The sequence below is a fragment of the Spodoptera frugiperda genome, chromosome 21, assembly GCF_023101765.2.
Source record: "Spodoptera frugiperda isolate SF20-4 chromosome 21, AGI-APGP_CSIRO_Sfru_2.0, whole genome shotgun sequence".
NCBI classification, from domain to species: domain Eukaryota; kingdom Metazoa; phylum Arthropoda; class Insecta; order Lepidoptera; family Noctuidae; genus Spodoptera; species Spodoptera frugiperda.
The window spans coordinates 7,338,623-7,364,085 of NC_064232.1; the positions used below are offsets into that span (position 1 = coordinate 7,338,623).

Here is a 25,463-nt window from a genome sequence, read left to right on the forward strand (position 1 = left end):
TTTTATGGAATAGGTGGCAAACGAGCAGACGAGTCACCTGATTGTAAGCGATCAGCGCCGTCCATGGACACCCGCAACACCAGAGGAGTCACAGGTGCGTTGCCGGCCTTTTAAAAAGGAGTATGTTATTTTCTTGAAGATTTATCAATAGATTTTCCATTATGATTGGTTACTACATTTCTCGTAAAAAATAATTAATTTATCACAAAATGATGCTAGAATTGACTTTTATTACAATATTTGATGCGCTTTTCAATATAAATATATTGTATTTAGTATATATGTATGTATGTACAGTCATTACATAACACGTATCACCTGGTTTCCAAAATTACGTATTTTATTTTTATTATAACTTTCGTGAGACATACTAATTAATTATTATGTTATCGGCTTACTCACGTAACTGTTTGACGAGGAACTCGACTAGTTTCAATCCATGCTTTTTTTCGAGGCTCAACTAATAAATGATAAATGACGTCTCTCACCGAGGGAGGAGTGTCAGACTCTTACTGAATAAAAGCAACCCCGTTCCTACTCCTACTTTTCAACCCGAAGACCCGGTAAAACCCTATCAGGATCAGCCTACACAAAATGGGCCCCATTTGTGTTGGTCTGATGGCTAATTTTTATGCACGGGTCTGGTTCTGGTCGGGCGGCGAGCTACCCTTGCTTGCCGTCCGTAGACCCGCACTTACGGTGGCCGGAGATCGTCACGCGATCAAGCCATGCTAGAGGCTCATATTCATGAGCAGCATTCCGCGACACACGACACAGCGAATATGAGCCTCTAGCATGGCTTGAAACTAGTCGAGTTCCTCGTCAAACAGTTACGTGAGTAAGCCGATAACATATAATAATTAATACAGAATTAATTTGAATATTCAAGTCTTGATTTTTGAAACAATTTTAAACTATACTTTGTAGTGCAATTTTGATCAATAAAATTACAATTCCGATATTTAAAAATGAAACTAAAGTTTGTTTGATTTTCAGTCAAATTAACTAATCATGAATTATTTTACGAAAAAACTGAAACGATTTAATTTTAATATGAAGTCATATGAACTGTCAATCTTCATTAGATAGGTACGCCATGACAGTTTTTTAAAAATAGTGGACGTTAAAAGTAAGCGTCCACAGGCCCGCATCGTACGCATCGCACGCAACGGATTTTAGTTTGTCTTGTATAGAAACTCATACAACTGCGTCCACTGATCCGCATCGTACGGACCGCATCATCGGCAATGTCTACATACGATGCGTACTGATGACGTCATACGGAATGCGTACGATGCGGGCCTGTGGACGCTTGCCTTAAAATTTTCAGTTTAGTAAAGAGTGATTGAAAAATATGGAATGTTTCATCCCAGGAAATTGGAAAAATTATTAATTTTATACCAAAATTTTGGTATTTTTTTGGAAATTATGTTATCAACAGTGTCTTATGTTAAAGAGCAGTCAACATCGTGCAATCAAATTTAGCCTTACCTACAAGGTAATAGAGGCTAAAATCGCAGATCAAGTAACAATTTTCGACAATATTTTTTTTTTACAATAATCCCTTTTTTTCTACTGTACACATATCTTTTTCATAACTAATATTGCACAAGTATCACTTTTTCACCTTGCTTCGCTCGCTCCAAGTACGAATTTATTTATAATATTCGAATTATAGACTATCTACTTTAGATTTTTACAAGAAAATATTATTTTATGAATTTAAATATGTACTTTAGTAGAGTAGAGAGATTTATAGTATTTAAAGAAGAAATAAAAGAGTTTAGAAGTATAGAAAACTACTTACAATTGCTTGGACGAGCGAAGTATTTATATTCACATTTATATTTTCTCATTTTCTATAAGTATCAATTTCTCATTATACTGATATGCACACAAACGTCAAAACATGTGACAGGAATGAATTTTTCATAGCAAATATCAATAATAAATGCACAAGGTATGTAAACGGTACGAATCCGTTACAAAAAACAACTGACAAAATAAAAAATAATATAACAACAACCGCAAAAAAAGAAAAACTCCAATGACAGCTGTCATTACGACGAAACGTCACACACGTCAATCTGACAGGTGTCACTTACGGGGAAATAGACGAGATGTCATTTTGACAGTTGACGTTAGGTTTTTTCTTTCTTTTTTTTTAAATAATAGATAGTAGGTTTAGACAGTCAAGCTGGTGATCAACTGCTCGCATAGTTTACCATATTCTCTCTGATCGCCGGATATCCGTCGCATTTTCAAACCTTTCTTCTCCATAGCTTTGTTTTCGCATAGAACAAGCTCTATTTGGATACCGCCAGAGTATTCTAAATTCAGATACCCTGTTAGGGTCCCGTCGCCATCTTTTTGATCGGTCTCCACAAATATACTTTGCGGCGGAACCCTAGTATTGATCGCTTCTTTTAGTAACTCGACTATTCTTTGCGAATCAAGTTTGGAACAAACTGTCGACAGAGTAACTTCGTAATACTCTTGGACACACGACACTTTTTGAGGGCTTAGGAGTATCGGAATCTTTTCCTCTGGCCGACAGATTTCTGTAAGTCGCAAATCCATGGTAGACCTCTGTAGTTTCTCTATCTCCTCGCTAGGTGGCGTGCCCTCCTCATCACACTTTTCTAAGCATTGCCTACTATTATCCCTCGACATGTAAACATCTTCATAATACTCCTTAACCTCCCCCAACGTCCCCTGAGCAGAGAACGAAGATCTTGGAGTCTCCCCCTTTTCGGAGAAACTGCCTCTACCGAAATCGCTTCGTTCGGAGAATGAGGACCTCCCAAAATCCCCCCTTTCGGAGAACGAGCCTCGGTCGGAAAAAGAGAATGACTCTCGATGTTCCGAGAAACTGCCTCTGTTCTCGCTAAAACCTGAACTAATGGACACAATATTTGAGTAGATAGACTGGATATTCTGCTCACAATTCGGTGATACATTAGCAGAATCATTGCTTAGAGAATCATCACTGAAACCAAGAGATTTATCACTGCCCCGACGAGGATACTTCATCTCTTCGCTCAAGAACTTCGCTGTTTCATCTACACTCTCTTTCGGAGACTGCATTTCAGCATCCTTGTCAACTACCGGCTCTTCTTTAGGCTCCACCTGTTCCGTCTCCTGACTGACTTTTCTACCTATACCCTTGGTGATGGAAGGCCTATCATCTAAATCCGAAGGCTCCGATATCACGAACTGAGGTAAGGCATACTTCGTATTCTCAAGACTATCCATACTATCTTCTGATGAAGAGGCTACGAGAGTAATCTCCGATCCTAGACAATCTGTTAAACTGATCTGCGGATGTGTTGGCGTAAAACTTGGTACATACCTCATGTTCTCTTGAAATACCTTGTCTAAATGGCTTCCGTTTCCAATCTCTTCTTGGATCATGTCGAGTGGAGATCCAGGATTGGAGATAGGGGAGTTGTTTAGAGATCTATGGGTCACCATGTGTAGTTGAGAATGGACTAAAGGGTGTAGTTGCTGGTATTGGCCTGTGTCCATATCCACGTTACTTCTAAGGTCTAGGGGGGTGGCTGATGCTTGAGGAGTTCCTCTCGTTATGGACCCTGTGTGCAAATAGCTGAGACCTTCAGTGATTTGGTGGAGGGGTGACCCGGGGCTGGCGGGTGAGGTGTGCCCGGAGAGAAGAGCGAAGTTATTGTATGAGTGGATGGATTTGAGGATCTCCTGCGATATGTTCACGTGGGGGGAGTAGAGCGCGTGGAGGTTGATGCCGATCTTCATTGCTAGGTCCTGTTGAAGGAGATATGTAGATATTAGGAACATTATAACTTATTCTTAGTATATAATGTAAGCGTTGTTTCACGCCGATTTTCTCTGAGGCCATGGGATACCACGGCAAACACAAGTTAGACGAAGTGATAACTTGGTCTATGACCTTATTCTATATCTCATAAGTGTGGGCTCGCCATGCTTCGGCACTGCTGGGCCGGCTCGACCGGAGTGACACCACGGCTTCACAGAAAACCGACAAAAAACAACGCATGCGTTGTTGCATTGTGTGAGTGCGGTTACCGGAGGCCCAATTATCTCCCCCCTTTCCAATCTCCAATTCACCAACAACCCTTAAATTCCTAAACCCCAAAAGGCCGGTAACGCACTTGTAACGCCTCCGGTGTTTCAAGTATCCATGGGCGGCAGCGATCGCTTACCATCAGGTGTCGCGTCCGCTAGTTTGAATTCAATTCGGACCCTATCTACACTAATCTATACTAATATTATAAAGCTGAAGAGTTTGTTTGTTTGTTTAAACGCGCTAATCTCCGGAACTACTGGTCCGAATTGAATAATTCTTTTTGTGTTGGATAGTGCATTTATCGAGGAAGGCTATAGGCTATAAAACATCACGCTATGACCAATAGAAGCCGAGCAGAGCGGGTGAAACCGCGCGGAAGTAGCTAGTTCCATAAAATATACCTCACCTGTGTGAGAACGAGCGTGGTGTGCAGCTCCATGGCGGCGGGGTCGGTCATGATGTTGCGGACCGCCATCAGCACGGCGCGCGCCGCCTCCGGGGACACCGTGTTCAGGTCCAGGGGAGACGCCGTGCCCACGCACTGGTGGATTGGAGAGCCTGGAACATTGTGCATGGTTAGGAAATCGTATAATGACGTCATAGGTCCTACATCGCACATACAAATAAACATGGATAGAAAATCCCAACGAACAACTGTTGGGCAGAAAACACGATCACCTCGCTTGGTCGGAGGATCTTCCTTTTTTTAGGATACTCTATTCTCTATTTCCTAAAACATTAGGATGTAATTACATCCACGTTTCATCAGTTAATTTGTATGAATTGACTATCAATTAGTGCCTAGGAACTACAAAAGCTGACAGTTTTGATAAACCAGCAGACAGACAGCGATCATTTCCAATCCGCTTTGCGTGGAGATTATAATAAACCCCTCTTATGATGAGGGAAAAGTATAGTAGTATAGTCCAGTACTAGACTGTCACCCGCTGTCGATAATGATGATGATTTGACACTCACCAGGCATGGAAGTCCCAGGAGTATGCAGTCTGACATCTGCGTGAGGGGGCGAAGCGCCCGGGCCTCCGCTACGTCGCTCCAGGCCTCGCTGTAATAATAACAGTTTAAATTAATTTATTGCAGTTTTGTAGTTTATGGGTGTTCCATGGATTTTTAAGGAATAAGCCGCTAAACGAGCAGGCGGATCACCTGATGGTAAGCAATCGCCGCCGCCCATGGACACTTGAAACACCAGAGGCGTTACAAGAACGTTGCCGGACTTTTGGTGGTTAGGAATTCAAAGGTTGTTAAGGAATCAGGGATTGGGAAGATTGGAAAGGGGGTAATTGGGCCTCCGGTAACCTCACTCACACAACACAAGCGTTGTTTCACATCAGTTTTCTGTGAGGCCGTGGTATCACTCCGGTCGAGCCGGCCCAGCAGTGCCAAAGCATGGCTCTCGCATACTTAAAATGTTTTATGGATGTTGCATGTATCTATACTAATATTATAAAGCTGATGAGTTTGTTTGTTTGAACGCGTTAATCTCAGGAAGTACTGGACTGAGTTGAAAAAATATTTTTGTGTTGGATAGTGCATTTATCGAGGAAGGCTATAGGCTATAAAACACTACGCTATGACCATTAGGAGCCGAGCAGAGCGGGTGAAACCGCATTAGGGGAATGTAGCTATGTTGTATATATGTTAAAACAAACCTGCAGCTGTTGATATTCAAGCCTGGCCGATGCTATATCGTGCGCCACTCGTGGGGGGGAGCATTCAGCGCGACGGACTGGGGAGTAGCGCTCAGCGTGCTCGCGGGCTGAAAGGTGGGTGAAGTGTTATTAAGTGTTTTCGTTAAAGATGATTAAATGGGCCTAGACCAAATAGGTCATTGAATTTAACTAAGAATTGAATTTAGCTTTTAAATTGATTGTTTTCTTGTTTTATTTTATATGTATTCAATGGTTATCATTTTGTAAATGATAGATCTTAATATGCATTCGATTTTATAGATATTTTATAAACAAAGTTTCTTTACAATTTTTTTTCTAAAAACGTTGCACCACACTAGGATTTTCTCCTGTATCGTGAATGCGTTTAGAAACATACAAGTTCAAATGACACCTAGAACCGGAACAACAATTTGTGGATCACACAAAGAATTGCTGCGAGCGGGAATCGAACCCGCTACACGTTACACGGCAGCCAGCCAGCCCAGCCACCGCGCCAACTGTGCAGTCAAAAGGTTAGTTATTTTTTTTACACTTTTTGTAAAAAATTGGTACCTAATTCAAGAAATCAACTTTAAATATTAAACTGACCTTAAAATATTACAATTATTCAAAAATGTACTCAAAATAAAAAAAACTTAGGTTAGTCGCAAAAAAACACAAACTACACAACACACACACATACAAAAAAGTGCACACACAACTATATAAAACACACACACACACATGTAAGTTTAATAAAAAAAACACGCATGCAAATATACAGCTACTAGACACACGAAAAACATATAAAAAAAAAGTTACCTCCGATGAATGTATACTGAAAATATAATTAATTTCAGTACATGACAATTACCTTAAGATGTGTGTAAATAATTTTTTACCCGTATCCCATTAGTTATTTTCACGGAACTACACCAAAAAAGTGGGAATTTAAAGATACCCCACTAAGTTAAGCGTAGCTTCACTGACACCTACATAGCTTCACTGACGGACAGACTGACAGACTATTCAAAAGTGCCTAGTTAAGGATTAATTGAAACAAATCTTTCGATTTTGACTTTAAGATACTGATTAGACACTTCTTACTTGTAGTAAAGGGGCTAGTTTAGGTACTACGTCTGGCTAAGTGACAGTTTAGGGGTGAAAACGACCATTATAGGTTTACACGTATGTTATGAGTCCCTTGTAATAGGGGGTGAGCCTATTTTCTAGACTAAATATTTTAGAACAATGTAAAACCCAAACATTTAATCCCCCATCAATTTAATACAAGATTTCTTGCTTAGCAGTCGCTCTCTGAGTTTTGTTTTTCATAGTTCTGCTAAGCAGCATCCGGATCACCTGATGGTAAGCGATCAGCGCTGCCCATGGACACCCGCAACACCAGAGGAGTTTACAAGTGCGTTCCCGACCTTTGTGCTTATATCATTCCTTTTATAAAAAAACGTAACGTCACGCCTTTTATCCCCGAAAGGGTAGGCAGAGGTGCACATTATGGCACGTAATGCCGCTATACAATGTATACCCCTTTTCACCATTTGTGTTATAAGTCCCATGTAATAGGGGGTGAGCCTATTGCCATATACTGGCCACAATTCCAGACTCCGTGCTACTACTGAGAAATTTTCGAAAAACCGACAAAACCCCAGTAATACTTTGCCCGACCCGGGAATCGAACCCCTTGTCCGGAAACTTCTATAAAAATAAAACTTCTAACAATACCATGAACATGTTAAAGCCCCAATAACCCTAAACAACCCATCACCTATAAAAATGAAAAAAAAAATAAAAACAATTAATTACCCATTTCTTGTACAGTGGCCAACATTTGTAATTTAACTCGCTGGGGTCCAGAATACTTTCTTTGTTTCGCGTTATACTGCCCAGAATTGTAGCTATTGCTAGTCGGGATTGGGGTCCCGGCGGTAATCGAACCTGGGGCGTTCTGGTAATTTTGGCCCCCTTGATTCATTGAGGAAGGGTAGCTAGGGGTCATTTGAGACCCCTGGTTCATTGGGGTAGGGTAATTTGGGGTCATTTGAGACCCCTGGTTCATTGGGGTAGGGTAATTTGGGGTCATTTGAGACCCCTGATTCATTGGGGTAGGATAATTTTGGCTCATTTGAGACCCCTGATTCATTGGTGAGGGGTAATTTTGGCTCATTTGAGACCCCTGGTTCATTGGTGAGGGGTAATTTTGGCTCATTTGCGCCCCTTGAGTGGGATAATTTTGGCTTGTCCCTGTCAAAGGACTGACTGTTAGGTTAGGGTAAGAACTTTGGTTCATTAACGACCCCTGATTTTGAGGGGGTGTCTGATACCCCTGGTTCATTGGGGTCACAGGAACTTGAGGGTTTTGGTACGTATTATTAGTGAAGGAATCCTGGTTTGAAAAGAAACCTTGTTGGATAGGGGTCCCTTCAGTAATAGAGCCCTTTTTCATAGGGGCCGGTATGAAAGATTCGGAATTAAAAGAGCTTTGGTACATTGGGGTGTCAAAAGCCTGGTTTATTGCAGGGTTTGAGAATGACCCTTGCGGACCACCGATAAAAGACCCCTGGATAGGGGGATTCTGGAAGGATCTGCGTCCATGTATAACTGGTTGGGTCTGGTACTGAGTCGTGATTGGCGTACCATCAGTTATCGATCCCTTTTTGATAGGGGTGCTTGAGAATTGGGGGGTGGTATTCTGATAATTTTGGCTCATTGGACCCGATTGGAATGGGGTCTGGTTTATCGGCGTCCCATCAGTAATAGACCCTTTTTTAATAGGGGCAGTATTTTGGCTCATTATGGTCTGTTGATAAGAGCCGGGTGTGTTTTGGAAATTCGGGTTTATTGGGGTCCCGCTGGTAATAGACCCGAAATTATTCGCATTAGGGGTATTGTAGGAGCAGCTTGGAATACTCCCAAAGCTGTTTGAGCTGAAGCTGCTGAAATTCTTCGTATTATCGTAAGTTGGGGTCCCAGACATGATCGAACCTTGGTTTACAGGGGTCCCACTGGTTATAGACCCCGTATTTTGGGTCACGTTTGAGGAAAACTGCCCCATAGAGGGGGTGAAAGGGGAGACAGCTTGGGTTATGGGGGTCCCTGACATTATAGACCCCTTTGCACCCATTATACTGCCTTGTGGTATAGTTTGTAAGACAGGTTTCATAGATTTCTGGTTTCCTGTATTTTGTGAGTAATTTGGGGTGCCTGCGGTTATAGAGCCTTGGGTTGGGGATTGGGGGACGGGGTTGGGGATTGGTCCCGTGGGGGTAGGGGGGCTTTGGTACCCGCTTTGGTTCTGATATTGCATGGAAGGTGGCAAATAGTTCCTCTTCATCCGAGCTTCGACTTCCATCACTAATTCTGGGCTAATTACTAAAAAAATAATAATAAAAAAAAACAAATAAAAGCAAAAAATATTATACAGAGAATAGCAAAAAAAAAATCACTTGAAGATGCATTTCTACTGATTCATGCTTTATGCTTTAACTACTTTTGGTCAAACTTTTAACGGGAAATGTTGAGATTTGTTAATTTAGTAATATGTATTTTAAACTTTCGTACAGATTTTATTATGCCCATACTATGCGTAAATTAATTATGCAACGTCACGTCTTTTATCCTCGAAAGGTAGGCAGAGGTACACATTACGGCACGTAATGCCACTGTACAATGTACAACCACTTTTCACCAGTTGTGTTATAAGTCCCATGTAATAGGAATCAAATTAATTAAAAACAAATATATATTTTTTAAATCTCAACATTTCGTAAAGCTTAAAAAAACGACAAAAATATTATAAAATCTAGCATTGCAGGTAACATCTAACGATATAAAATTGTACAATAGGGTTGATGAGTAATTTTTATTTCAATGTCCGTCTTGTAGATTATTTTAAAACATTACACACGTATTTTTTATTTTTTTACGGAAACAAATACTTTCGAAGATATATCGATTTGATATTTTGCTCTCACTCCTAAACTTTGATTCGTTTTATCTAAGCATTGTTATCTTATATGACAAAATAAAAAAATACGTGTCTAATATTTGTTCATTACCTAACTGACGGACTAAATAGATTTTTAATTTTCATACCCCGTCATCATCTCTATTTAAACAAGTCAGAGGTGATTTTAGTTTTAATTTTATATTATTAGATGTTTAATCAAAACTGATTGGAAATATTATTACTCCAATTTTATACCGTAGGTCACTTTCCTTATTATTTTCCTAAAATACAAAAAAATAGCACTTCTACTATAGATACTCTATAGAAACTTAGATAACAAAAAATCATGCACGGTCTTTTCGGTCTTCTCACGAAAAGACCGTCTTTTCACCAAAAGACCGTCGTATAAAATTGAAAAATAACAATATTTCCCATCACTTTGCTCTATAGACATCGCAAAACAAACTTGTAGATGGTCTTTCCAGTAGACTTACCCGGTGGTCTTTCCGTGACGGTCAGAAGACCGGTTCTTCTCACTCTTATACTTGTCGTGGACGACGGTGATGTGCTTTGCTGTTGAAAAGGTAATAAATATAAGCATGTTAATATGTAAATCTAAGACTTTTATTTAAAAAGGGGTAGGTAGAGTGAGTAGTAAACGAACTTTTAATTCGTACTGGTAAATGGTGGAAGACGCATCCACAGCAACGTAGCATAGCACATCTCTAGTGGGAAGCACCCTTTAATTCAGTCGATAGAAATATATATTATTAAATAGGGCTCATGTTCACTCATGTATGTAAGTGCGCCTCGCTACTATCAGTTCACTTATTCGCTTACCCACACACGTTCATTCTCCCATTCAGTCATCATTCAAGTCTTTCACTAATGCTAAATAAACTTTATCCCCAATGAACTAAAGTCTATATTCCAACATACATACATATACAGCGTGTAACAAAATACCCATATACATCAAGAAGCACTGAAGAATACAGGTTGAATAGAATCTCTACACGAAATTTCAGCTTAAAATACGTACCTACGTGCGTAGGTAAACGTCGCATGATTCTTGATTTTATAAATCATACAAACTAATTTCGAAACATTTCTTCTGTAAATCTGATCGCCTAGTACCTATCTACCTAATTTTAATTCGCATGAAAAAATAAAAAATATTGGAAAAATTCATAACTTCGTTCCATGAAAACATGAGTTTAAAAAGCCCTTCCCGTATCGTTTGTTATGTTATCTAGAAACCGTGCACTTGATATGTATACCCCCTTTTTGTTACACCGTGTATATATAAATACCATAGTGTACGTACCATAGAGCCAGTACTAGAAGTGACGACGTTGGCGGCGTCCTCGGGCGTCGCCATCGTGTGCCGCTTACTGCTGCCGCGGTTCATCATGTACCTAGCGTGAAGATATATAGGATAAAGTAACTATTATTTCATAAATTAATTATTATGTTATCGGATTACTCACGTAACTGTATGACATATAGTCATCATATCTCGACTAGTTTCAAACCTTCCTAGAGGCTCATATTCATGAGCAGCATTCCGCGACAATCGCCGCGTCGACTTCCTCGTCAAACAGTTACGTGAGTAAGCCGATAACATAATAATTAATTTAGTATGTCTCACGAGAGTTACAATAAAATTATTTCATAGATTTCATATACGTAACTAGCGACCCGCCCACAGCTCCGCATGGGTGCAATGGTGATACATTATGCATGTATTATACATATAAACCTTCCTCTTGAATCACTCTATGTATTAAAAAAACCGCATCAAAATCTTTTATTAAATTACGTTGAACGAAAACGAAACGAGAGCGCGTTCGGCGCTCTGATTGGACCGCGAATAAACTAACCAATCATTTAACCTTTAGTATAAGTTTGTTTTACGTTTGAAGTAATCAAAACGAGATCGCGTTGAGCGCTAGTTATTTGGTTAGTTGTTGTTTGGGTAGTTGATTGGTTAGTTTATTCGCGCTGACCAATCAGTACAGAGCGCCAATCGCCCTCTCGTTTTAATTTTCAGTTATAATCTATAATATAAAAATAAGTCGGGTTTTCCTTCATGACGCTATAACTCCAGAACGCACGAACCGATTTCCACGGTTTTGCATTCGTTGGAAAGGTCTCGGGCTCCGTGAGGTTTATAGCAAAGAAAAATCAGGAAAATTACAAATTTTAGTGTGGTATTTAATATCTCACCTGCATAAATTAGTGTTATAAGCAGAGTCTGTGCTTTGCTCCTCAGATTGTTCCGCGTCCTCAGCGCGGGCCGGGGTGCCGCTGTCTGATACCTGTAGGGAATGGATTGAAGATATTGAATCAATATTACAATTTATAGACTGTTACGGTCGTTAATTGCTAATTGTGTTAAGAATCTTACTGCCGTACTCAGAGACATGAGGTTGTTGGAGCCCCAATTACCCCCCTTCCCAATCTCTGATTCCCAAACACCCCTTAAATTCCTAACCCCCAAAAGGCCGGCAACGTACTTGTAACGCCTCTGGTGTTTCAAGTGTCCATGGGCGGCGGCGATTGCTTACCATCAAGTGATACGCCTGCTCGTTTACTGGCGTATTCCATTCAAAAAACCCCTTTCCCAATTTTCCCAATCCCCGATTCCCCAACAACTTTCTTACGGCGCATTCCAATAAACTACCGATCGGTAAATTTGCTTACGAGCCGTAGAATTTTGACATAAGCTCCATACAAAATGTGTCAAAATTCTACGGCTCGTAAGCAAATTTACCGATCGGTAGTTTATTGGAATGCGCCGTTAATTCCCAACCTCCAAAAGGCCGGCAACGCACTTGATTTATTTCGTTGCTCAATATAAGACAGGCCAGATTCATGTCCTGGGACTTCAGTGTTCCGGTGTTTACATGGTTGTATCTACTGTAGATCCTGGTGTATAGGAATTGCAGTAGTTTCGGAAAATTGTATAAAAATCGTAAAATGGTGGCCAAAGGTAAGCGTCCACATATCTGCATCGTACGCATACCGTATAACATCATCGGCAATGTCTACATGCGATGCGTACCAATGACGTCATACGGCTTCGTGTTGCGTGCGATGCGTACGATGCGGGCCTGTGGACTTGTACCTTTGGCCACCATTTTACAATTTTTATACAAGACAAGCTCGCCACAACCTCCCATACCGTTACAACCTCTATACACCAGGATCTACAGTAGATACAACCATGCAAACACCGGAACACTGAAGTCCAACGTCCCAGGGACATGATGGAGAAAATGATCAAATGACTGTAAAAATTAAAAAGCCAGTGTAATATTATAGTCCTATACAAAAATCGTCAATTTGTGTCTGAAAATAGAGTTATATAGCTAGAAGTATACGTACATTATAGTATACAAAAATCGTCAATTTGTGGCTAAAAATAGAGCTAGAAGATAAATAGATATACGTACATGGTGGGCGGGCGCGGAGTGGCAGCAGGCGCGGTCCCGTCCGCGCGCCACGTGCGCCCCGCCGTCCGACGCGCGACGACCGAACGTCGACGCTGGGGGGAGGGGGGACAACTTTATTATAAAGGATTAGCTTCTGGCTGCGGCTTCACCCGCAAATAGCGTGTTTAATTCTCAAAAATTAAGTAGAAAAATTAAAAAACTGTACATATTATATCATTCAATTAACAAAATTAAACTACGATTATTGTGGAATTTTTATTAATCATTATATTATTATCTGCTTTCTCACATAAATGTTTGACGAGAAACTCGACTAGTTTCAGGCCGTGCTAGAGGCTTATATTTATATAGGATTTTTATTGTATTGACAAGTCAAAATAATTCATTTTTGTCCTAAAAAACTACCCAATATTTTATACATATATGGTATCTGTATACACTAAATGATAAAATGACACTATACTAATGATGATGCCAGGTACCTTGCGTCTGCATGGCGTGCGGCGGTTTGAGCAGATGCTGGTCCTTGACGCTGAAGTACCGCGGGGGTGGTACTATACACTATACACTATACATATAATGATGATGCCAGGTACCTTGCGTCTGCATGGCGTGCGGCGGTTTGAGCAGATGCTGGTCCTTGACGCTGAAGTACCGCGGGGGTGGTACTATACACTATACACTATACATATAATGATGATGCCAGGTACCTTGCGTCTGCATGGCGTGCGGCGGTTTGAGCAGATGCTGGTCCTTGACGCTGAAGTACCGCGGGGGTGGTACTATACACTATACACTATACATATAATGATGATGCCAGGTACCTTGCGTCTGCATGGCGTGCGGCGGTTTGAGCAGATGCTGGTCCTTGACCGCGGGGGTGGTACTATACACTATACACTATACATATAATGATGATGCCAGGTACCTTGCGTCTGCATGGCGTGCGGCGGTTTGAGCAGATGCTGGTCCTTGACGCTGAAGTACCGCGGGGGTGGTACTATACACTATACACTATACATATAATGATGATGCCAGGTACCTTGCGTCTGCATGGCGTGCGGCGGTTTGAGCAGATGCTGGTCCTTGACGCTGAAGTACCGCGGGGGTGGTACTATACACTATACACTATACATATAATGATGATGCCAGGTACCTTGCGTCTGCATGGCGTGCGGCGGTTTGAGCAGATGCTGGTCCTTGACGCTGAAGTACCGCGGGGGTGGTACTATACACTATACACTATACATATAATGATGATGCCAGGTACCTTGCGTCTGCATGGCGTGCGGCGGTTTGAGCAGATGCTGGTCCTTGACGCTGAAGTACCGCGGGGGTGGTACTATACACTATACACTATACATATAATGATGATGCCAGGTACCTTGCGTCTGCATGGCGTGCGGCGGTTTGAGCAGATGCTGGTCCTTGACGCTGAAGTACCGCGGGGGTGGTACTATACACTATACACTATACATATAATGATGATGCCAGGTACCTTGCGTCTGCATGGCGTGCGGCGGTTTGAGCAGATGCTGGTCCTTGACGCTGAAGTACCGCGGGGGTGGTACTATACACTATACACTATACATATAATGATGATGCCAGGTACCTTGCGTCTGCATGGCGTGCGGCGGTTTGAGCAGATGCTGGTCCTTGACGCTGAAGTACCGCGGGGGTGGTACTATACACTATACACTATACATATAATGATGATGCCAGGTACCTTGCGTCTGCATGGCGTGCGGCGGTTTGAGCAGATGCTGGTCCTTGACGCTGAAGTACCGCGGGGTGGTACTATACACTATACACTATACATATAATGATGATGCCAGGTACCTTGCGTCTGCATGGCGTGCGGCGGTTTGAGCAGATGCTGGTCCTTGACGCTGAAGTACCGCGGGGGTGGTACTATACACTATACACTATACATATAATGATGATGCCAGGTACCTTGCGTCTGCATGGCGTGCGGCGGTTTGAGCAGATGCTGGTCCTTGACGCTGAAGTACCGCGGCGGCTGATGCTGGACGGCCGGTAGTTTGGCCGCCAGGTTCGTGTTGGGGAGCAGGGATACGTTCGGGGACGCCTGCTGCTGGGGATATATAGGAAATAAGAGGTTAGGTTGGCGAAATCTTGTATTGGAGGCTAAGAAGGGAGAGCCATGCTTCGGCACTGCTGGGTTGGCTCGACCGGAGTGATACCACGGCCGAACAGAAAATCGACGTGAAACAACGCTTGCGTTGTGTGAGTGAGGTTACCGGAGGCCCAATTATCCCCCTTCCCAATCTTCCCAATCCCCGATTCCCCAACAATCCCTAAATTTCTAACCCCCAAAAGGCTGGCAACGCACTTAAGCTAAATTAAGTAGTTTAGGCACACCGTAAACAAGGTACACCGTATTTTTTAGTTAATTTTCTTTAATATTACTATAAAATTTTATTAACCCTATAATCAACATCAAGATTGCTACAAAAACCATGGATATTTTGTGAAAACTTAGTAATTTAGTTGTGATAATAATACACTTACATTGAAATGCGCCGACACGTATAACGGCGAGGGTCGTAGATCCGCTGACGCCGCTCCGCATACTCCCAGCTCGCCACCCTGGTGGCAACATTATATTTACATCAATACATTTATATTTCATAGCTGCTCGACTAGTTTCAAGCCACAACGGGGCTTTTGGACTGCGGATCCATTAAACATTTTTCTTTTCATGTTATTCACGCAACATCAACCGTAAACAGTTGATTGAAATTAAACTCATTTTTACCATCACCTATTTGCGGCGTTTGGGAGCGTCCCGTATGGGGAAATCTCTTACGACTTAATTTAAATCACATATTTGTGTGTCATCTTGGCTAACAATATAAGAAATTTACTTTTTCTCTTTGAGCTAATTTGATCACTCTTTACAAATACGACATTCTACGCGTCGCATGTCCTTAACATTCCTAGACAACCTACAACATTACAGCTCTTCTGTGGTCAAGGAACATGGAGCTGTTCACACAGAGTTCACATACTTGATTAATTTAATTATTTATTTATTTTGTTTTCGTTGAAATATTTAGTTGTATTACGCTTCTGTGGACGAGTACTACTTGTAGTTTCATTTAAATCATATGAGTGATCTCCATACTTTATATGTCCATTACCTGGAGCTACGGACTACCTAGCGGCTTTACCGTTTCTCCGGCTCGACAAGCAGGAGTACAAACGGGGTGGTTTTTAGTCAGTAAAGCCGGGTCCAGACGAGTGTAACGTGTAATGTAATCCACCGTGTAATGTAACACGAATTCTACGTGTGGACGGCAGTACGAGCATTACATGTAACGCTCGCGCGGCGCTCGGGGTTGATCCATCGGCTGTCGGTTTTTCGCGCGAACACAAAGACGCAACTGAGTGGAAACAGCTTTTGAAATATTTTCGCGTTCACAATTCGCTTTGAGTTCGTGTGCCGTCCACACTGTTGATGCTAAATTACACGTAATGTTACATTACACGTTACACTCGTCTGGACCCGGCTTAAGAGTCTGACACTCCCTCTCGCCTCGCCCAAGGCGAGAGAAGTCATTGGATGATTTTCCCCCCTCAAATAAAAGGTCCATACCTGTGTATGGCGACAGTCCCCGGGTCCGACAGTATGTCTCCGTGTGGCGTGTGTCTCCGTGGAGCTGGGCTGGGCGGGCGGCGCCGGCGGCTCGTCTATTGCCGGGGCTACGGTCGACCCGAACTGGAACAAATACGTAGCAATTACTAACATATTTCATTAATTTTAATACGATATTAAATTAACCCTTTAACTGCCGCAGTTGTATATAAGCAACTTAATATTTTATAGTTGTTAGTAGTAGTTACGGTTAAAGGGTTAATAGTAATTGTTAAGGCTAGTTTCCTGCTAGGCAAATTCAATACTTTTTTCGTAACGTCAAAAACTATGTTTTCTACGAATTTTGTATGAAATACTATTACGACGTCATAAGTTTTTGACATCAAATAGCAGCAGACTTATTTCTAGAAATTTAGCTAGAAAAAATCGAAAATTAAGTAGTTCATCAAATTTATGAATGAGAGTGTGATTATTTTTGAATATTTTATTGTATTGAAAAGTTATAATAATTTATTTTTGACCCAGTCATCATCCCTATTGGGAAAATCCTGTCATGAGAGTGTAGGAAGATTTTTATAGTAAATAAATCTATACTAATATTATAAAGCTGAAGAGTTTGTTTGTTTGTTTGAACGCGCTAATCTCCGGAACTACTGGTCCGATTTAAATAATTCTTTTTGTGTTGAATAGTGCATTTATCGAGGAAGGCTATAGGCTATAAAACATCACGCTATGACCAATAGGAGCCGAGCAGAGCGGGTGAAACCGCGCGGAAGTAGCTAGTAAATAAATAAATAAACTCTATGACTGTGAACGTACCTTCTCCAAATTCTCCGGCTGATCAGTCAAGTAGTCGACTGGTTCGCAAGGTACGGTCACCAGACAGTCCTGCGCTGTCGACTCTTCTGCGTCCATCTGTTCTTCTTCTACGTTCTAGAAGGAGAGAAGATATGCTTTAGGCGTATTTATCATAGCAGGTATTACCATATTTTTACTGGTATTACCATACCCGGAGCTGCGGACTACCTAGCGGGTTTACCGGGGCTCCGGTTCGAAAAGCAGGAGTAGGAACGCGGTGGTTTTTAGTCAGTAAGAGTCTGACACTCCCTCTCGTCTCGCCCAAGGCGGGAGAAGTCATTGGATGATTCCCCTCAAAAAAGGTTATTACCATATAGATACCTAACAGTTGTATAATACTTATTTTGATTGTTAAAACATTTTTTTAAAAAAGGGAATGGCCTTAAAATATTATCCCTAAAACCCTCTCCGAAGTCTGATAAATACTATGCTGAAAACCGCATCGAAATCGGTTCAGCCAAATGCGAGATAATCGCGCACAAACACACATACATACATATGTGTTTATGAAGTGTGATTGTATTTGAATACTTTATTATATTTCAAAGTCAAAATACCTTATTTTTAACCTAGGAAACTACCCCTTTGGTTAAATTGAGTGTCACATGGTACCTTTCTTTACTAAATCATTAAAAAAATAAGTTTTTTTTTAACTTACCTTACAGCTAGTCAGATCCAAAGGTTGTCCAGTTGTCGAATCCAGTGAATCTAGAATAAGAATACATTATGTATATAGTACTTATGGGGATTTTACTCAGATTGGTGATTAATGAAGTCGATAAATCTAAGGTTTAAATTGGAGATTATACTCAATTCGGTGAAGATTTTTTTGTTTTGATATTGGAATAGTTACCTTACGCTATAATACAAAGTAAGAAGAAAAATGTATATTATAATTAAAACAATAGAGCATTTAGTAGAAATACATGTCGCAACATGTTTTGAACCACTCAAGGTGGTGATTAGTATTTTGTTATCAAGTTTCTTTACTCAAAGTGGCGATTAATTCCTTAACTCAATAAAATGATTAGTATTATTTCTCAATCTGGTGATTAGTATTTTTTTTACTCAAAGTGTCGGTTACGGTACTTAAGATAAGGTACTCATTGAGGTGATTAGTATTTTACTCAATATGGTGATTAGTGACTTGAAGTGAAGTGGTGGTTACAGTAATGAATACCTCTATGCTGTAAGCTGTTCCTCGCGCTTGACCGCTGTTGTAGTTTGTCCATTAGCAAGTGGTAGATGGCTGATATGTGGTCGAAACGGTCTTCTTGTATTGCCTGCGAGAAAATATATTTTAATAATTTAATATTTTTTTATTGACAAAAATTTTACACAGATAATCGGAATTCCCTGACCCATGAACTAGTTTACACTGTATTACAGGGGCCAGTGTGTATTTATAGTAATAAAAACCAGGTTGATTATAAATAATGCTTTATAGAACTAAGCTCTGGGGAAATAGGAATAACGAGTGAAGTGTGATTTATAAAAAGAGACGTTTATATATACCCACAGATCAGTTTAAGTGTGGGCTCGCCATGCTTCAGCACTGCTGGGCTGGCTCCACCGGAGTGATACCACGGCCGAGCAGAAAAACGACGTGAAACAACGCTTATACCATAAAAAAATCACTATCAATATCAAACTTGCGTTGTATGAGTGAGGTTACCGGAGGCCTCATTACCCCTCTTCCCAATCGCTGATTCCCCAACAATCCTTAAATTCGTAATTCAGAAAGCCCCCAGGCACATCGCCTGGTCGGAGGATCCTACTTTTCTTAGGGAACTTTACTCTCTGTTCCTTAAACTGGTGATTAAGTGTACCTGTTCGATGAGTAGATGCGTGAGTCCGGGCAACGTGAGCATGTGTCGCCGCACGGTGTCGCGCTGCGCCGCGGAGTGTTGCGGCGCCGCGTCCGACCCCGACCCGTGGCACGCACACGCACCCAGGCTCTCCTCTGGAGGGGATAAGTGAGGTGGTGATTAACGGTGGGTGGTGAAGTAATGAAGTGGTGATTACGTGATTATGATGATTACTTCCGCCATACACATTTATTGGTACATATAGCTTAGCACTGGTGGAGATGGGTTTAACTAAGATATGTTTTACGAGAGTAGGCCCCCAGGTAGTGGATGTATAGTTACCGTAGATGCCGGGGCCGGGCCCGGGCTGGTGGTGGGGGCGGGTTGCGGCGAGCCACCGATGGCGGGCCACGGACAGTCAATAAACATGAGGTAGTGGATGTATAGTTACCGTAGATGCCGGGGCCGGGCCCGGGCTGGTGGTGGGGGCGGGTTGCGGCGAGCCACCGATGGCGGGCCACGGACAGTCAATAAACATGAGGTAGTGGATGTATAGTTACCGTAGATGCCGGGGCCGGGCCCGGGCTGGTGGTGGGGGCGGGTTGCGGCGAGCCACCGATGGCGGGCCACGGACAGTCAATAAACATGAGGTAGTGGATGTATAGTTACCGTAGATGCCGGGGCCGGGCCCGGGCTGGTGGTGGGGGCGGGTTGCGGCGAGCCACCGATGGCGGGCCACGGACAGTCAATAAACATGAGGTAGTGGATGTATAGTTACCGTAGATGCCGGGGCCGGGCCCGGGCTGGTGGTGGGGGCGGGTTGCGGCGAGCCACCGATGGCGGGCCACGGACAGTCAATAAACATGAGGTAGTGGATGTATAGTTACCGTAGATGCCGGGGCCGGGCCCGGGCTGGTGGTGGGGGCGGGTTGCGGCGAGCCACCGATGGCGGGCCACGGACAGTCAATAAACATGAGGTAGTGGATGTATAGTTACCGTAGATGCCGGGGCCGGGCCCGGGCTGGTGGTGGGGGCGGGTTGCGGCGAGCCACCGATGGCGGGCCACGGACAGTCAATAAACATGAGGTAGTGGATGTATAGTTACCGTAGATGCCGGGGCCGGGCCCGGGCTGGTGGTGGGGGCGGGTTGCGGCGAGCCACCGATGGCGGGCCACGGACAGTCAATAAACATGAGGTAGTGGATGTATAGTTACCGTAGATGCCGGGGCCGGGCCCGGGCTGGTGGTGGGGGCGGGTTGCGGCGAGCCACCGATGGCGGGCCACGGACAGTCAATAAACATGAGGTAGTGGATGTATAGTTACCGTAGATGCCGGGGCCGGGCCCGGGCTGGTGGTGGGGGCGGGTTGCGGCGAGCCACCGATGGCGGGCCACGGACAGTCAATAAACATGAGGTAGTGGATGTATAGTTACCGTAGATGCCGGGGCCGGGCCCGGGCTGGTGGTGGGGGCGGGTTGCGGCGAGCCACCGATGGCGGGCCACGGACAGTCAATAAACATGAGGTAGTGGATGTATAGTTACCGTAGATGCCGGGGCCGGGCCCGGGCTGGTGGTGGGGGCGGGTTGCGGCGAGCCACCGATGGCGGGCCACGGACAGTCAATAAACATGAGGTAGTGGATGTATAGTTACCGTAGATGCCGGGGCCGGGCCCGGGCTGGTGGTGGGGGCGGGTTGCGGCGAGCCACCGATGGCGGGCCACGGACAGTCAATAAACATGAGGTAGTGGATGTATAGTTACCGTAGATGCCGGGGCCGGGCCCGGGCTGGTGGTGGGGGCGGGTTGCGGCGAGCCACCGATGGCGGGCCACGGACAGTCAATAAACATGAGGTAGTGGATGTATAGTTACCGTAGATGCCGGGGCCGGGCCCGGGCTGGTGGTGGGGGCGGGTTGCGGCGAGCCACCGATGGCGGGCCACGGACAGTCAATAAACATGAGGTAGTGGATGTATAGTTACCGTAGATGCCGGGGCCGGGCCCGGGCTGGTGGTGGGGGCGGGTTGCGGCGAGCCACCGATGGCGGGCCACGGACAGTCAATAAACATGAGGTAGTGGATGTATAGTTACCGTAGATGCCGGGGCCGGGCCCGGGCTGGTGGTGGGGGCGGGTTGCGGCGAGCCACCGATGGCGGGCCACGGACAGTCAATAAACATGAGGTAGTGGATGTATAGTTACCGTAGATGCCGGGGCCGGGCCCGGGCTGGTGGTGGGGGCGGGTTGCGGCGAGCCACCGATGGCGGGCCACGGACAGTCAATAAACATGAGGTAGTGGATGTATAGTTACCGTAGATGCCGGGGCCGGGCCCGGGCTGGTGGTGGGGGCGGGTTGCGGCGAGCCACCGATGGCGGGCGACGGCGCGCAGCGACAGTCGCCGCTCCGGCTCCACCACCAACATGTGCCGGATCAGGTGCTCGCATTCTGGGGGAGACAGGGCGTAAACTTAGTTAATGTACACACATACATGTTAGGAAAACGTAATTTACAATAATAAATACCGTTAGTATGAGTTTAAAGTAATCGAAACGAGAGCGCGGTCGGCGATCCGATTGGCCGACTCCCTTAGTACTCTTAGAAATGAGAACGCATTTAGCGCGAATGAACCAACCAATCGGATTGAAGAACGATCTCTACTTTCATTTTCGGTCAACGTACAGCTAACTGGTATTAAGGCCTCAGAGCAACGAACGAACTCTTGTAATGATTGTTTAAACGTAAAGCAGACTCATACTAAGCGTACTGGTATAAAAGCCTTAAATTTAGTTTTATGAAAAGTATAAGAAAGAAAGAAAGATGGTTTTACTTAACAACACTCATTATGGTGATTATGATCTGTGGTGGTCTGATGGCTCTTTGAGACGTGGCACACGCAAATACTTAAAAAATATTCAAAAATGATTTTTTTTAAATGTTTAGATAGGTGACACTTAACCTACAAGTGACTTTAAAAAGGACACGTAAGGGGTTAGTTTAAGTGGTCCCTAGCGCTAAGTACTCACCCTGCGACATGAAGTAGGGTATCCGGAACTTGCCGCTGAGCACGACACTGCGCAGCTCGTGCAGCGTGTTCCCGTCGAACGGCAGCGCGCCGCATACCAGCACGTACAGGACCACGCCCAGCGACTGCGGGACAGACAGACAAACATATTTATTTATATATAAGATTTTAGATTTCAGCCATGATGGGACTGCAGGGCAAAGACATCCCTACCTTCCTTCCACTCCTCTCTGTTTAAAGCTTTATAAGCCGTCACCACACGACTATAAATATAAAGTATACATTGTTGCTAGTAAAGTATACTTTGTAAAGTGAAGGCTAAAAGGTAAGGTTAGAATACTTAAGTCACCATCGCTATTCTTGAAAGACCAGTTTCAGGCGTTGCCGGTCTTTTGGGAGTTAGGAATTTAAGGGTTGTTGGGGATTGGAAAGATTGGGAAGGGGGGTAATTGGGCTTCCTGTAATCTCATTCACACAACGAAACATAACGCAAGCGTTGTTTCACGTCGGTTTTCTGCTCGGCCGTGGTATCACTCCGGTCGAGCCGGCCCAGCAGTGCCGAAGCATGGCTCTCCCACACTTAAGAAGTCTTCTGCAACTCTGTTCTAATATGGTCACTCCATCTTGTTTTCCACTTGGCGGACTTCGGAAGAAAGGGGTTTCTTCTTGGATACTATAAGCTTACCTGCTTGCTCCATCTTTTTTATGAAACACGCCGGTAAACGAGCAGACGTATCACCTGATAGTAAGCAATCGCCACCGCCCATGGACACTTGAAACACCAGAGGCGTTACAAGTGCGTTGCCGGCCTTTTGGGGGTTAGGAATTTAAGGGTTGTTGGGGAATCGGGGATTGGAAAGATTGGGAAGGGGGGTAATTGGACCTCCGGTAACCTCACTCACACAACGCAAGCGTTGTTTCACGTCGGTTTTCTGCTCGGCCGTGGTATCACTCCGGTTGAGCCGGCCCATTCGTGCCGAAGCATGGCTCTCCCACACTTAAGATGCCTTCTGCAACTCTGGTCTAATATGGTCACTCCATCTTGTTTTCGGACGCCCCTGTCTTTTGGTGTTTCTTCTTGGATACTATAAGCTTACCTGCTTGCTCCATCTACTCATTTACCTTTGAATGAAGACCGTCGTTCATTAGTCATCCAACTCACCCATATATCTGCCTTGGGTCCGTCGTACTGCCTCCCTTCTCAAGTACCAAAGTTTTCTTGAAGTACTTCTTGTGGGAACAACCCATAAATTCCTAACCCCCAAAAGGCTACGCACTTGTAACGCCTCTGGTGTTTCAAGTGTCCATGTTCACGGCGATTGCTTACCATCAGGTGATCCGTCTGCTCGATAACCGGCACGTCTCATAAAAAAATATTGGGGATTGGAAAGATTGGGAAGGGGAGCATTTGGGCCTCCGGCGTTGTTTCACGTCGGTTTTCGGTGAGGCCATGGTATCACTTCGGTCGAGCCGGCCCTGTAGAGCCCACACTTAAGAAGTCTTCTGCAACTCTGGTCTAGTGTGGTGACTCCATCTTGTTTTCGGACGCCCCTGTCTTTTGGTGTTTCTTCTTGGATACTATAAGCTTACCTGCTTGCTCCATCTACTCATTTACCTTTAAAAATAACTCGTTAGTCTTCCAACTCACCCATATATCTGCTTTAGGTCCGTCGTACTGCCTCCCCTCGAAGAGTTCGGGCGCTGCGTACGGCGGACTGCCGCACCACGTCGCCAGCGGAGACCCCGCCGTGTACTCGTTGCTGAAGCCGAAGTCCGCCAACTGGGGGGGGGGGAAGAATATTATTTATTTAATCCAAAAGTTACAACGGTAGACAACCAAATTAATTATTATGTTATCGGCTTACTCACGTACTGTTTTGACGAAGAACTCGACTAGTTTCAAGCCATGCTGTAGTAGCAGCGCGACAATCGCCGCGTCGTGTGTCGCGGAATGCTGCTCATGAATATGAGCCTCTAGCACGGCTTGAAACTAGTCGAGTTCCTCGTCAAAACAGTACGTGAGTAAGCCGATAACATAATAATTAATTTAGTATGTCTCACGAAAGTTACAATAAAATAAAAGGTAGACAACCAATTAAAGCAAGTTACATACATAACTAAAACATAGTTAAACAGGAATTAACATCATTCATAAGTTCGCCTCGCAGTACTTCAGGCATTCCGACAAAATCTCCTTCCATCAATTATGTAATACTATGTCTTGGCAGCTTACTTTACCGGTGGGTTAAAAAGTAGCCTATGAAAAAGTTATTTCAGAGCCGGATTCCCAATTACCCCCCTTCCCAATCTTCTCAATCCCCGATCCCCCAACAACCCCTAATCTCGTAACCCCCAAAAGTTCACAATAGTTACTTATTTTGAATTGTTAAAAGCAGACGAGCAGACGGACCATGATGGTAAGCAATCGCCCGCGCCCATAGATACTTGAAAGACCAGAGGAGTTACAAGTGCGTTGCCGGCCTTTTGCGGGTTGGGAATTTAAGGGCTGTTGGGGTATCAGGTATTGGGCAGATTGTGAAGGGAAAATTGGCTCAGATGTTAAGGGTGTCCATGGGCGACGACGATTGCTTACCATCAGCCGATCCATCTGCTTATACCATAAAAAGAAGAGTCCTCCTCACCTTAATATTCATATCCTTGTCGAGAAGCAGGTTCTCAGCCTTGAGGTCTCTGTGGACGACTCCGTTGGCGTGGCAGTAGCCCACGGCTGCCACCATTTGGGCGAAGGCCCGCGCCGCCTCGGGCTCCGTCATGCGACCACGAGACACTAGGTGGTCTGGAATAATGGACACAGAATTTTTTATTTAAAAAAAAATAGTACATCGTAATAAATGTATTTCTATGCCGTGTGTTCCGGAACTGCGGACTACCTAACAGTCTCACACTCCTTGTCGCCTCGCACAAGGCAGAGTTATTGGATGATTTTCCTCCATTAAAAAAAATATTCAGTGTGTTGCCGATGTACGCAGGTCGCTTCCAA

General features: G+C 43.9%; 1 protein-coding gene across 35 annotated transcripts in view; it reads right to left on the reverse strand.

Annotated features, from left to right (window-relative positions):
- Positions 1-1,855: 1,855 nt before the first annotated feature.
- The window catches only part of LOC118280259 (mucin-17), a 48,406-nt gene continuing 24,798 nt past the window's right edge, over positions 1,856-25,463 (reverse strand). Inside the window, exons 4-23 of one of the 35 annotated variants that reach the window (XM_050701747.1) lie at positions 25,105-25,259; positions 24,111-24,242; positions 22,464-22,587; positions 21,751-21,885; positions 19,468-19,601; positions 18,819-18,921; positions 18,297-18,346; positions 17,600-17,713; positions 16,781-16,903; positions 15,694-15,771; positions 15,115-15,253; positions 13,162-13,253; positions 11,933-12,024; positions 11,031-11,121; positions 10,198-10,276; positions 7,561-9,126; positions 5,737-5,843; positions 5,042-5,129; positions 4,470-4,621; positions 1,856-3,780 (exon numbers count right to left, since the gene is read on the reverse strand). In XM_050701747.1, the coding sequence (XP_050557704.1) occupies positions 2,185-3,780; positions 4,470-4,621; positions 5,042-5,129; positions 5,737-5,843; positions 7,561-9,126; positions 10,198-10,276; positions 11,031-11,121; positions 11,933-12,024; positions 13,162-13,253; positions 15,115-15,253; positions 15,694-15,771; positions 16,781-16,903; positions 17,600-17,713; positions 18,297-18,346; positions 18,819-18,921; positions 19,468-19,601; positions 21,751-21,885; positions 22,464-22,587; positions 24,111-24,242; positions 25,105-25,259 (5,150 nt within the window). In that variant the 3' untranslated portion in view covers positions 1,856-2,184. The other 34 variants (XM_050701746.1, XM_050701767.1, XM_050701748.1 and 31 more) reach the window with 34 other exon arrangements.